At 31.0% G+C, this 14,240-nt stretch overlaps 2 protein-coding genes and 1 long non-coding RNA gene across 3 annotated transcripts; 1 reads left to right on the top strand and 2 right to left on the bottom strand.

The window, feature by feature from the left end:
• Positions 1–311: 311 nt before the first annotated feature.
• LOC107958414 (calcyclin-binding protein) lies at positions 312–2,786 on the bottom strand. Its single transcript, XM_016894177.2, has 6 exons — positions 2,135–2,786; positions 1,894–2,035; positions 1,518–1,679; positions 1,151–1,390; positions 998–1,057; positions 312–908 (listed from the first exon to the last, which is right to left on the bottom strand). Exons 2-6 carry the CDS (start codon positions 2,002–2,004, stop codon positions 804–806), a joined length of 678 nt encoding a protein of 225 aa, XP_016749666.1. The 5' UTR covers positions 2,005–2,035; positions 2,135–2,786; the 3' UTR covers positions 312–803.
• Positions 2,787–3,714: 928 nt separating this feature from the next.
• Positions 3,715–6,460, top strand: LOC107958413 (uncharacterized). The gene is made up of 2 exons (XR_001700614.2): positions 3,715–5,852; positions 6,173–6,460. It is a non-coding gene; the product is annotated as an uncharacterized lncRNA (long non-coding RNA).
• Positions 6,461–11,996: 5,536 nt separating this feature from the next.
• LOC107958412 (glucan endo-1,3-beta-glucosidase 10) lies at positions 11,997–14,240 on the bottom strand. The gene is made up of 3 exons (XM_016894173.2): positions 13,953–14,240; positions 12,798–13,849; positions 11,997–12,508 (listed from the first exon to the last, which is right to left on the bottom strand). The coding sequence occupies exons 1-3, from the start codon at positions 13,990–13,992 to the stop codon at positions 12,422–12,424; spliced, it is 1,179 nt and encodes a 392-aa protein (XP_016749662.1). The 5' UTR covers positions 13,993–14,240; the 3' UTR covers positions 11,997–12,421.

Genomic DNA, 14,240 nt, shown 5'->3' with positions numbered 1-14,240 from the left:
TTTCCTCCTGATGAAGTATTCAGATTTCCCATGATGGTTGGCACGGAGACAAAGAAGTTCAGTGGAAGAGGGCGGGCCGACAGCACTAACACTGACCGGCCAGAGCAACGGCAGAAGTTAAGGGGTCAAGCTGCACTAGGGTTTGATGAAGCAAAAACGAGAGTACTTTGATATTTGAGCCAACATTATGATTTGAGTTAAAAAGAACAAATAGAAAAAGAATGCATAACTTTCTGTCGCATAAAAATTTCCTCCAAATAAAAAACCTATACTTTATATTTTCTTATTTCCTTACTGACTGCATTTTTTAGTACGCTTAAAATTTGTTATATTAATATAATGAAGAACTGGAAAAGTAGTTTTTAGTTTGCAGAGTTTCCCAAGGTTGGGACACTGAAGGAACTGCTTTGTATAACGCAGGACCATCAGATTATCTTCATGCTCATCGCTACGAGGAGTTCAATGCAGACTACGGCACTCAAACTACTCCAATGACTGCACACTGCTGCCAAAATGGTTAGATGCAACTTCTCCAGATTTCCCATCTTCCGATTCTCATAAAATTTTACTGACAGTGAGTTCATTATTTACGGGAAACTCACATGCAAGTGTTATCAGCATGTCCATTAACAATGTCAATAAGTCCTATGACCATGAAACATTGGATGACATATTTGCAACGACACTTCATAGCACGAACAAACTGTCCAGACAGAACCCTCCTACAACATGAAAACAGAGAAACACAAGCTCTAAAAAAAAGGCCATTGCACTAAAATATCCGTAAAGATTCAATATTGGATTCATCGATAACTCTTCAGAGCATCTTCTGCTTTGCCTGATCTGGCATCAGTCCACGCTTTCGCAATCGTTCTCTTCATTTCATCATCCCCTTCCTCATACATATTCTGTAATTTTCATATTCCAACATCAAGGTAAATAGTGGAAATTATTAAACTAATTCCGCCTCTATATATAATCCTTCAAGTAAACTTACCTTCATTAAGTCCATGATTCCAGCCATGGGATCTTGCTCTTTATCCAAATTAGGTTTCAGCTGTGCAAAAGAAACAAAAAACCATTTTAATTCAATTACATAGCAAGAAAGTTATTAACCTTTGTTCATCTAATAAGGATTGCAGTCAAATACCTTATCTTCCTTGGAGTACAGATCGGGCCAATCCCCTTTAGAAGCTTTAAACAGTGTGATGATGACTCTTGTAGGCTTAACTACCACTTTGCACTTCTCTGGTACAATTTCCTTATTCAATTTTGGAACAGCACATCGATAGTTCTTTCCTTTGACATCATGGAATTTAACATCAAATGACAAAGGCTTGAAGTCTGTCTGAATTTTTTCCTGCTCAACTCCTTCTAGGAAGACATATATCTGTCCAACAAACACATACATTAGGCATAACTTTTAGATAACACTAATTTTCTGATGTAATGTCGGGAACTTATATGATAATAGTAATGGGGAATTCTTAAATCTTTACCAATACCAATTTTATTACCTTGACTTTATCCATATCCTGATCCCAGCTGAACGATGAGACTGAAACATAATTCAATGCTGGGTTAATAGGAGCTTTAACTGAGGTTGATATCGGAGTAGGAATTTGTGAAGCAGTGGGAGGAGGAGCCGCCGCATTGCCATCTTCTTTCGATGCCCGCAACTGAAGAATCATTGAATGACTCGGTTCAGAATCAAGTCAATCTGAACTTGGAAAATACTAAACATGGCAGGGAAATGATATTTTTCAACAATAAAACAAGAATCAAAACAACGGCACGGCATTTCATTTAAGACAGGAAAAATCTAGCAACACCCAAAAAAGACTAATGGCAATTAGGAAATGAAAAATAAGAGGGGGCAAAAACACAGAAAACCTTTTCCAAGCTGCGAATCTCAGAGGAAATAAGAGATAGAATGCGTGGCCTTTTTGCAATGCTATGAAGTTTCCTTAGCTCCTCCAAATCCAGCGCCAATTCTTCTGCCATTGTGCTTCTGAACTATTTTACTTTGCCTCTCCTATAATATTTGCTTTTTTGTTTTTAATTAGAGAGTAAGGATAACTAAACGATTCTGCTATTCAGTGGAAATTGCTAGAAACTTGTAAAAGGTGCTTACCACTTCAGGATATTTCAAGAGAATAATACAATTTTTTTCCAACGGAATAGATGGAAAATATATATATGATGATTTGGATTTCTGGAAAATGAAAAAGAAAATTCTAGACTCTTTTTGATTGCTTGGTTTAAACTAGACATAGATTAGAAAATGACAAGTGTCGATGGGTGTTAATCCTTTGGACTGAGTCGAATGAGTTATGCTTTGAAACTTTAGGCTTCAAACACCACTTATTGCAACTGAATCAGGTCTCATTTTCTATCTTAAGCCCATTGGATTACACCTCACCTCAACACTACGAGACTGAACACGAAAACTTACTTGAAGCTCAAATTTAAATACTATTTAAATAGTACCATCTTTTGATCAAGAAACAAGCATCTTCCTAATATGGAAAACTGAGATCCTTGTTTCTTGGCATCTTCATAATAGTTTTGTGGATGGACGAGAGAAGACACAAGACAATGACTTTCTGGCTTTTACTTTCTCGGGAAACAAACCGACACTTTTACTATGGGTTCCTACATAAAAAGCCGGTTAAAAAAAGTTTTTTTGAAGGTTTAGTTTTAAAAATTTTGGTAAAATATTAAATATTTCGGTAAATTGTTATATATATTGATAAAAATGTTAGATATTTTGATAAATTTATATAAATATTTCTGTAAATTATTAGATATTGGTAAATCAATAAAAATATTGATAAAGTCTTAAATATTTTGATAAGTCCAAAAATGTTAATCTTTTTAGTAAAATGTTAGATATTTTAGTAAGTTCATATAAATACTGGTAAATTAATAAAAATATTGGTAAAATCTTAGATATTTTGGCAAATCTAAAAAAGTGTTGATAAATCCATAAAAAATAGGTAAATTGTAAATCAATATAAATATTGGTAAATGGTTTGAAATTTTGGTAAAATATTTGGTAAAGTTTTGGTAAATTCTTATAAATAAATGTAAATGTCATTAGAAATATTGAGGAAGTATTAGAAATATTGGCAAATCATCAAAAGTTTTGATAAATCAGTAGGTATTTTAGTAATTTATTAAAAATTCAAGTAAAGTCTTACACCATGTTTGGTTAGGGGAATAGAATAGCACTCCTCCATTATTTATTGAATAGTGGAATATTCAATATTTCCTAATTTATTGTCTTTTCATAATAGTAATTTTTTTTATCACTAAAGAATGACTATTCCATGCAATTTTGAATAACAAAATAAAATTAATTTTCAGCTTCGTCTTTTAGAACTTAGACTCTGAAAATATAAAAATAAAATATTTTAATATAATTTAATATAAAAATAATTATATTAAAAATATCATTAAATTATTTATTAAATTATATTTAATAATAGTCTTATTAAAAATAACAATACAAAAATTTTGCTAAGGGTACTCTGGTCATTTGGCTTTTTTCTTTATGCTATTACAACCTCTACTCCTTTCAACCAAACACAAGAATACTATTACACTTCTATTTTGTCGAAACCCTTTTTATTTGAAAAGCAATGGGGATCGACTTTTTTAAAACCGAGTGTGGAGTCGCCACCAATCTTTTTATTTAGGTATGATTGGATCACCTAATAAGACATTTTAAATCAATTTCGGTCTACATAAATTCAAAAAATGAGTTCGGGAGTCGGTTACGTATGAGGAAGGGTTAGCATCCTCACTACGCCCAAAAATTGGTACCAAATTGATTCGATGCTATCCTTATATCAAAGATTTTAAGAAGAAAGATCTTTTGAAGCATGATTCTTTAAAATGTTTGAAATAGTTTAAATTAGTAGTCACAAATCTCTCGTTTCAAAGATATGCGGTATCATACCCAGTACGATTGGATACGATCCTTTATACCTTTAAAGACAATTGATTTTTGACTTTTGAAAAATTTTAAACTAAAAAAAAGGTTATTCAAATATTTAGTTCGCCGAAAAATCATACCCAGTACGATTGAGTACCATTTTCCAAATTCCCCAAATATTGAATATTACCTTATTTCTAAACTGAGAATTTGCTTAAAACGCTTTTATTTATTTTAAAATAACATTGAAACAACTAATATTAACCCAAAATATTGATATTTGAATCACGATGAAAAAATCAAAGTTACAAACACGGATTACTATACAAAATATTATACAGGTAAACAAAAGAATAAACTAACATAATTTAAATAATAGTGCAAAAGGCTAAATATCAATATAAAACAACAATACATGAAATAACATGAAAACTAAAGCGACACATAGTACATAAAACAATTCGGAAACAATTTGAAAACTATTAAATATATGAAAACTTACAAAATGAATCGATACATGATCGGGTTTGAAAGGATGCATGTATATAAAATAAAACTAAGAATATGTGAATGAATATGAAAATAAATATTGTGAACGAAGTAATTTGGAGCTAATAACATGCAAAATATTTTAAAAAAATACATATCTATTTAAAGGTGATAATATACACATGATAATAAAAAAAATCGATGTAAACAATATATAATGAAGATACAATAAGAATAAGGAATGAACGATATACATGAAAGATGAACAGACCAATATATATTAAAATTATATGTTCATGAAAAAAATCTTAACTAAAAAACAATATAAAATATCATGGAATTAAAATATAAACTATAAAATTAAATTAACTTTATCATAAGCTATATACGTAATATAAGAACATTTATACAAAATATTATATGAAATAATATGATATAGGCAAACTACACAATAATAACTAAAACGAAGTAAAATTATTAAAGTAACTAGACATATAAATAATTAAAAAATAAAAATGTATGTTAAGTGAATTTTTAAAATAATAATGAATTATACAAAGTAAAAAAAAAGACTCAATCAAAATAATATATATGTACAGATAATAATAAAAAAATTTAAACTAAATATTATACAAAATGTCAAAATAATATAATATAAAAAATACTTCAAAATAATTACATAAATAAAAACAAAGCAAAATTATTAAAAAGCTCAACACATGTATAAAAATATTAAATGAATTTTAAAACAATGAATTATACAAATAGAAAACTCAATTAAAACAGAATTAAAATAGAAGAGATAATTTACAAAATAAAAAAAAAACTATTGAAATAGAAATAATGACTAAAGCGCAATATGCGCAAATGTCCAGAGATCAAAATTGAAAATATTCCAGATCCCAAATCATAACGTTTAGGAGTGGACTGCTGCAAAAACATGCAAATTCTATGACAAATTTAAAAAGAAATAAAGCATAAATAAGGATCAATTTGAAGGTCTGCGTGAAGACGAAGGGCTAGTCGCGCAATTTGACCTTTCGAAGCTAAAACATGGATCCAGTACATGGATTAGATGTGCGCAATCATTTTACCCTTTTCTACACGGCACCTTTTCAAATTCAACACAAAGTCCATCAAAAAAAAAAAAACTAAAGCCAAACACTCAATTACTTTAACAAAATCAAAAGAAAGAAAAACTAAACCCTCCCTATTCATTCGGCTAAACATGAGCCTTATGCCCAGTCACCACATGCCACCGTTAAATCCAGTGATCCACCATGCGCGAGGAGAGTCTTCGACTCTGCTCATGCCATATGCGGAGACTCACTCGCTATTCAATATCAGGGAAAACAAAAGGAGTAAACCCGACCCTCTTTTGATCCGATCTCGAAGGAGTCAAGATTCCCGCAATGAACCATAGGTGAGTCCCCCTTTCCCTCTTTCGTTTTTTTTACAAGGAAATACATAAATCAAAGAAATAGAAGCAAAATCAAAAGGAAAAAACGAGATTTCAAAAATCACCTCCTGAAAAATTGTTGTACTTTTATTCAAAAAAAATTTCGATCTGTATTCCCCCCATACAAATTACATTCGGTCTTTATTTATAGCCGAATAAAGAGAAAAAGAGAAAATCAAAGAAATTCCTTAGATCTTTCTATTAATTCGCTGCCCATTTGCTGTAAATTTGTTGTGTTGTTGCGCCCTTCTTGCTCTGGCTTGTGGTTTGTTAATTTGTTACAGGTACAGAAGGAGCCAGCTGGAGGTGGTGACACACGTGGGATGAGGTGTAGGACTAGCCCGGAGACAGCAGCAGTGCTGGAGGCTGCAGGAAGTTGCTGCTGCGCTGATGATCTAGGATTTCTGCCGAAAATTCCATAGGGGTTTTGGGCCTGGGGTATTTTGGGTTATTTGGGTTAATTGGGTTAGGTTTAATTTAGGTAAATGGATTGTAATTTAGACTATAATTTGTATAAAGACTGTATTTGGACTTTGATTTTGGGTTTATTATTTAATTATTTTTTTGTTTTATTTTTTGGTTTTGGTTTTGGTGTAAGCCCGGTAAAGTCATGTAAATTTTAGTTATTGTGAAGACTTGGTAGAAATTTTGCAAATATCGGTAAAATCTTATAAATTTTGGTGAATCATTAGAAATATTGACAAAATCTTAAAAATTTTGGTAAATCATTAGAAATATAGGTGAAGTGACTAAACTTTTGGAAAATTCATTGAATTTTTGTTAAAGTCTTATAAATATTAATAAATCATTAAATTTTTTTGTAAAATCTCAAAAGTTTTGATAAATCAATAGAAATTTTGGTAAATTGTTAGATATATTGGTAAATCATTAGATATTTTAACAAATTCATAGAAATTTTGGTAATTGTTAAGAGTTAGTATAAGGTTAGAAATTTTGGAAATATTGATAAAATCATAGAAAATTGGATAAAGTCTCATAAATATTGGTAAATCATTAGATATTTTGATAAATTATTAGAAATTTTGGAAAATCGTACAATATATTGGTAAATCTTTAGAAATTTTGGTAAATCGTTAGATATTTTGGTAAATCTTTAAAATTATTGGTCAATCGTTAGATATTTTGGTAAATTGTTACAATTATTGATAAATCGTTAAATTTTTTTGCAAATTGTTAGATATATTGATATATCCTTAGAAATATTGATAAATCGTTAAATATATTGATAAATCCTTAGAATTATTGGTAACCGTTAAAAATTTTGATAAAGTCATAGAAATTTTGATAATTACTAAGATTTAGTATAAGGTTAAATAACATTCAAGTTTCAAAATGATAGATAAAAGATAAATGTTACTACATCAAGATGTTTGGTTTTTGAAAATTATGATAGGTATTATTTGTGTTTGCTATGAGTTAAAACATAAGTGTTATTTGTTTATTTATTGTTTTAACCCTAACATCTTAATTTTTTATATAATTTAAAAAATGGTAAAAAAATTTATAATATTCAATTTTATATTAATATTAATATTTACAAATAATATATTAATATTATTAATTTTAAATATATATAAAATCCTATTAAAATAATAAAAATATTTTTATATTTATAAAAATCATAGATATATAATTTTATATTAATTTTTAAATATTTTATAATTAAATTTAAATAAAAATATATTTTAAAATCATTTAATTTAAATTTGAGTTGGATCAACTTGAAAATAAAAAACCATTGATCAAGTCCAACCCAAGACCAATTGAGCAGACTTGGTCAAGCGGACTACTTGGCCCATAAATATCTTGTAAAATATGATTGTCGAGTGAGGATAAAATTAAAACAAAAATAATTGAAATTGAATATAAAATGAATGATATTTAAAACATTCATTGACATAGGTGAAAGCTATCACCCACTTAAATAAAAAGTCCCTTGATCTTATTATTTATCAAAGCTACCAAATGCGTTGTTATTTGAAACTCATGTGATTGTGATGTAATAAATGAGCTATTATGTCGAATTCAAGCAAACCAAACATGCTATTGATGGGTTAGGTTTGAATCTCATTTTATATATATTATGTGTGAGTTTTGTTTTAGTTTAAATTTCTATCATTATGCTATGTGATATTTATTTTTTGTTATAATTATTTAAATTGATATTGTATGTATTTGTAGAATTCTACTTGTAGCCTAAAATAATATTATTTCTTTTTTAATTTAAAGATTATTTTAATTACTTGCTAATAAGGGATTGACTTTGTTGCAAGGTTAAGGGTTTTGGACTTTCATGGCTTAAGTTTGAGTCTATATTGTAGGAACTATGTTTGAGCTATCTATAGATTTATTTTAATTTAAATCTTATTATTTGTATTTTGAAATACTTTATTTCAATTATAGTTATTTAAACATGTAACTTTTAAAGGTAAATTTATTATTTCATTCAATAAAGGGAACTGTACAATTCAGGGGAAAAAATAACAAACATTCGTCATAAATGAGAAAGGATAAACTCCATCAACGTAGCAAATGTTTTAGCCTTAGCATCAATAAAACATTATGACATGTTGACAATTGACTTTGTCAGAACTGAAGCACGACATATTTGAAGTGATTGCAAACACTTAACACGATACGAAAATCAACCTTGGATGGTCCAAATCGGCGAGAAAAAATCAACAAAAGAATTGAGCATTCACCAAATTATAGAGGACGACAATAAAACCATTCCTAAAATCACTTGTAAAACTAAGATTACATGCGCAAGCAATACTAAAAATCATACTACAAGAGTAGACAAAAACTTCTAAAACTAGAGACTTATTAAACAATGGTAAAAAAAACAAAAAAAAAATATAAAACTTAAGACAACACAGCTCCAAATCGACTCGTGAAATCATTTATTATTCTGAAATATTCTCAAAATAGAAACATATTAAGAAGCTGATGAAGAACCACCCACTTTACAAGAAAAACTACTGGTGGTCGGTGGAGTTTTAGCGAACAATAGACATCGTCATCTATCCATCATGACTGTGGAGTGAAAAAGAGAGAAAAAAAATAGATCTGCAAGCTGAAAAAGAGAGAAGACATGTGGAGTGAATGAGAAAAAGAAAGAAAAAAATAGTTGGTGGAAGGGGAAAAATAAAGGGCGATAACCAACCCAGAAGCTAACACTGCTGCTGAACAAAACAAAAGATAAAAATAGTTCAAATGTTATTTTTGTTATTGCTATAATATATTATTTTGATGAGATGATAGGTGGTGTAGGAGATTGGAGGTAATTTACACGGGTGTCTAGAGTTGTTAATGGTGATTTAAGAGTATTTAGGGAGTAGTGGTGAGTAGACCTGCTCATGGGCTGATCACCTGACCCGAAAAGTGATAGGGTTTGGGCAAAAATATAGGCTTGAAAAATGAACTTGGGCAAAAAAATAGGGCCCATTTTAAAAACAGGTCGAGCCTCGATTAAAACATTTTGGCCCTAGCCCGACCCGAATTCATTAAATGAAAAAAAATTGCTATTTTTTTGTTATTTCAATGATATTTTCTTATTGTTTTCTCTCTATTTTGCTACCATTTCACTATTTTGTTTCTACTATTTTGTTATTATTGTTTGGATATTGTATAACACTTGTTTTATTGTTAATTTTGTTATTATTTTAAAGATATTTTCTTGTTAAGTTGCATCTATTTTAGTATTATTTAAGTATACATATTTTTTTTAAAATTTATTTTCAATTTGTTTGGAAATATTTATTTTAATGTTTTTAGTTTTTTTGATGTATAATATATATTTAAAAATTATGTAAAGAATAATATAATATAAAAAATTAATATGGGTGAGCTAGGTCGGGCCCGGATTTTAATATTTTTATCTGGGCCGAGCTTAAATAAATTTTTAGGCCCATTTTTCGAGTCGAACCCTAACAAACGAGTCTAAATTTTTGCTTCAGCCTGACCCATAATCACCTTTGGTGGTGAAATTTGGCTAGAGCATTGATATCAGGGTATAAGCTTGGAGTCTTTTTAATGATACAGACATGAAAAATACGATGTAACTTAGAATATATCTTAGAGACTATATATGGGAGATTTTATAATATATATATGTTAGATAGTTAGTAGTTGACTAGTTGAGTTATGAGATGCCAAGTGGATTTTGATGAGATTAAGCGTCAATTCACATGGCAAGCACACAAGTAGGGATGAAGTAAGAAATTAAAAAGTTTCTGTTAAAATAACTTAAATTTAATTTAAAAAATTTTGAAATGAAATTTATCGTTTAACAAAAGCATTAAAAGGGATTTAATTGAAAATTTAAATTAAAAAAAATTAAAGTATAATTAAATCATTTAATTTAGGAAGGTTCAAGCGATTGAAGTCTTCTATCAACTTGCGACTCTTTCATTAAAGTGATTAACTTGACAAAATAGTGCAAGCCAACATATTCAATCTCAAAAGAGATAAAAGCATGTTGTTGATCCCTCTATAAAAATAGTGGATATGATGATGTTCAAAACAAGTGTAATGATGATGGAATCGATTCCCATCTGTTATATCCATATATATTGTTAATGCAATGTTAATCACTGTTAATAAATATTACTTTCATAAATTGTTTTTGATGATAATAAAATGATAAACATAATAAAAGTAAATACGAAACTAAATCCATTTAGAAGTTCTCCTTAGCATGTGAAGTCGAAGCAATTGAAGAGGAAAATTAATTCATCACTTTGGTTCGACTTATAGATACCAACTACCAAATACCGATGTGGCAAACCATGATGAATTCAATGGTTTCCATACCAATAGTTTTAGGATAATATAAATGTAAAGCAATGGGAAGAAGGGGCTATTGATTCCTTTTGTAAAATGTAAACTTCGTCAGTGCGCCGACACAAGCATAAAATAAGAACAAGTGATCTACAAATGGATTTTTGCTTTTGCCCTTTTTGACTTTGGCTGCCCTAATGCTACATATTAACTTATGGTTCCCAAATACTGCTGTCAACATCACAAAGTTTAGCCACTGATTTAGAATAACTATGATTTCTAAGCATGGCAAATTGATAGCTAAGATATCTTAAATACATTTCAAACATAATTTATCTTGAAGATAGGAGACATAGACAAATGGACCTATAATTTGAAGGGTTCATGAAAGCTCGATGGAATTGTGTGGAAAAGAATAATTAGATAATGATAATACCCCAATGATAGGGGATACAAATATAGAAGACCAGCTATTTTGCCAACATGCCCTCATATCATAGAAGCAAAGGCACATGCTAAATTCCATGAATATGGGGCCTCAAACAAAAATGATGCGTCACTCCCACTAGAGTCTAGAAAACATGTCATCAGCCAAAATAGACTTGTTTTTGTTTACGAAGCTTTCAAAGATCACATAATTCCACCCACAAAATCTCCTACTTCTTGACGGGGATCCTTTGAACTTTCTTTTGCACATCTGAAACATAATATTATTTTAAAATAAAAGAAGAAGAAAAGGGGAAATTTTGATAGTGGGAGGCCTTTAAAACTTGTTGTGGGGTGCATGTGCAACAAGTTGGGTGATGTAGGAGATGAGAAGACCATCTCCATCGAGGATTTTTAACTAAGGCTGAGCTTAGATTGTCTCCCTATCTCTATAGAAAAAGAAAAGATAGCCAATATTGAAAAGCTTCTTTGCGAAAAAAAAGGGATGGCATATGACCGATGCTGACGGTCATTTGGCCACAGGGAATAAAGCACGGCCGCCCAAATTTCAGGTTCGGGATAGATAAAGATCCAAACAGCAGCTTAAACTATTCATTATCCCATATATTCTTTTACAAACTTTTGATATTTTATAGTCTTTTTTATTATTAATTTATGGTATATGCATGAGAAACGAGGGCAGGGAAAAGCAAACGCTTCAACAGTCTTTGTGATTACTTATTTTTGACTATTTGAGAAGAACAGTTATGGATTCCACGTCCAAAAGTGAAAGTAAAAGCTTTTTCTTCGCAGACCAAATAGAATTATATTTATTGATTTCTCTCTAACAATGATAATATATAATTTTTTACATGAATGGAGAAAATAATTCTTCTAAAACATATTTGAACTGCTGCTAGAATATTGAAAAGAAATACAATGGCTTTCTTGCTTTTTACTTCATTAAGCTTCAACATGATCAACAAAAGAAAATCAACACAATTCACAAAAGGGTATGTTTTGAAATTATACCCATTTGATCATAATGTTTAATTTGATCCTTTTTTGTTGAACATGTATGCTGAAAGGATACTCATGAAATCCATCATCAGCTGTGGAGAAAGTTCAATTTTGATGGGTTAACTTGGTGTTAAAAATTGGGGTACCTTTAGCGTTAAGTGGTCCTCTTTTTTCTTTTCTTTTTTCCTTCAGAAATGATCAAATGACCTAAAAAAGGAAAGCCCCAATTTTTTTTTCCTTACCAAAATGTAATATTTACATGCAGCTGAAGTCACCATTTTTGCCTAATGTTGTCTTCTCATAAAAACTTGGAAAGTCAGCAAATACAAAAACATGCAGTACACCAAGCTTTGATATTCCACCTTTGACGCCTGTTTCACAATATATACCATTTAAAAAGAGAGAGAGAGAGAGAGGGCGAAACTAAAGAAAAAAAAGAAAGAAAGAAAAGATTAATCCTTTTTATTAAGAAAACGATAATATAATTTTCTCCTATAAATATTTTACCTCAATTTGCAGTTTGCTTACTCTTTTTTTTCTTTCGTGGCTACCGGTATACAATTTGTTGATATATTTCCGCTTTTTCTTATTAGTATTGATAAAATTTGCTTAAAGTAGGTCAATGGGATTAGAAGAAAACAAAACTTATGGTATGATTACCTTGGTGGCAGAGGAAGTAAGAGAAATGGAAGCCGATGAAGTTGATGAAGAAGTGGCCAAGGCAGAGAGGCCCACATTGTAAGCCATGGTTCCATCAGGCTGAAAGAGACCGTAGTTCCTTTCAGAGGTCGGTCCGGGCTTCATATCTTCATTGAACAAAGCAAACAAATACACTTCCAACCTCATGTTTGGTCGCAGAGGTGTCCCCTCATTACTCATCTGCCTTCTCAACAAATTCCTGTTGTAAACAGCTGCATTCTGGACGGTAGCTCCGACTTCATTAGAGTCCCCTTTAGACGGCCACCCCGTCTCGGAAACCCTCACCTCGATCCCACCGTAACCCAACCTAGACATGGCATAAACAACAGCGTCAACCTGCGCGTATAACATGTTGTCGTAGTGTAGCTTGGTGTAAGGGTCGACCATCCCTGGGTTCTTGTTGAAAAGAGCATAGTCCAAGGAAATCTTGTTGGGGGAATCCTTGTAAGCAAAATATGGGTAGGCATTGATCCAAAATGGGGAACCGGTGCTTGATAAAAATTGCAAAAATTGTGACATGACACCCGAGACCTCCCCCTTGAAACTACCAGCGGAAGGAGGGTAAGATACCTCCAGAACCGCTAATGAATTGGGGGTCGAAACCTGAATGTACTTATCCAGTCCTAATTGAACTAAAGCACCATGGATACTGACAATGGCGGGGACAAGATACCCTAGCAGTGATGTGTCGTCGTCGGTGAAGATCTCATTTCCTACGGCGATCCCGGTGATCTTGGTGGCAGGAAAATAAGGCTTGATATGGGTACTAACCCATTGAAGTGCTTGTTGGGGATCCATTATGACAGGTAACATTTGGTTTTCAACTGTGACGATAAGCTCAATGTTGGAGTTGGCAAATGTGGTTAAAACCTGAGGATTGGTGTCGTAGATTCTTGCTTTTGTGAGCTTAAGGGCGGTCAAGAGATCAAGAACCTTGTCGGGTGGAGGCAAATTGTCGCCAACTTGACCGTAATTGATACCTAGAGATGTAACTCCTTGTATAAACCCATAATCTGTAAAGTAACAAGATATAGAATAGATTAAGTATATATTTTAAAAAAAAAAGCACATTCAACAAAGAAATAGAAGGAACATTGAAAAAAAAAAAATAAGAACCTGAAAAACAGAGAGAAAATAGAAGGAAAACATGAATCATGATGCCAAGTAATGTTTTGTTTTAGAATGAAGAGAGCAAGAAGAGAGACTTAAGATATAGGGGAATAAATAGAGAAAGTGAATTCTTTGCTTTGCTTGTTGGAGGTTAATTAGGAGGGGTGAGGGGAGAGGGTTTTAGGCTGCCTTCACCATGTTATCTTACCACCCCTTCAACTGGGTTTTTAAACCACTTGGGTTTTCCATTTTCATACAGTACTCCATGTCTTTCTTTTCAGACATGGCTTGTCT

Source organism: Gossypium hirsutum, chromosome A05 (assembly GCF_007990345.1).
Source record: "Gossypium hirsutum isolate 1008001.06 chromosome A05, Gossypium_hirsutum_v2.1, whole genome shotgun sequence".
Lineage (NCBI taxonomy): Eukaryota > Viridiplantae > Streptophyta > Magnoliopsida > Malvales > Malvaceae > Gossypium > Gossypium hirsutum.
The sequence above is the reverse complement of the archived record's forward strand: the minus strand, read 5'-3'. Positions and strand labels throughout refer to the sequence as shown.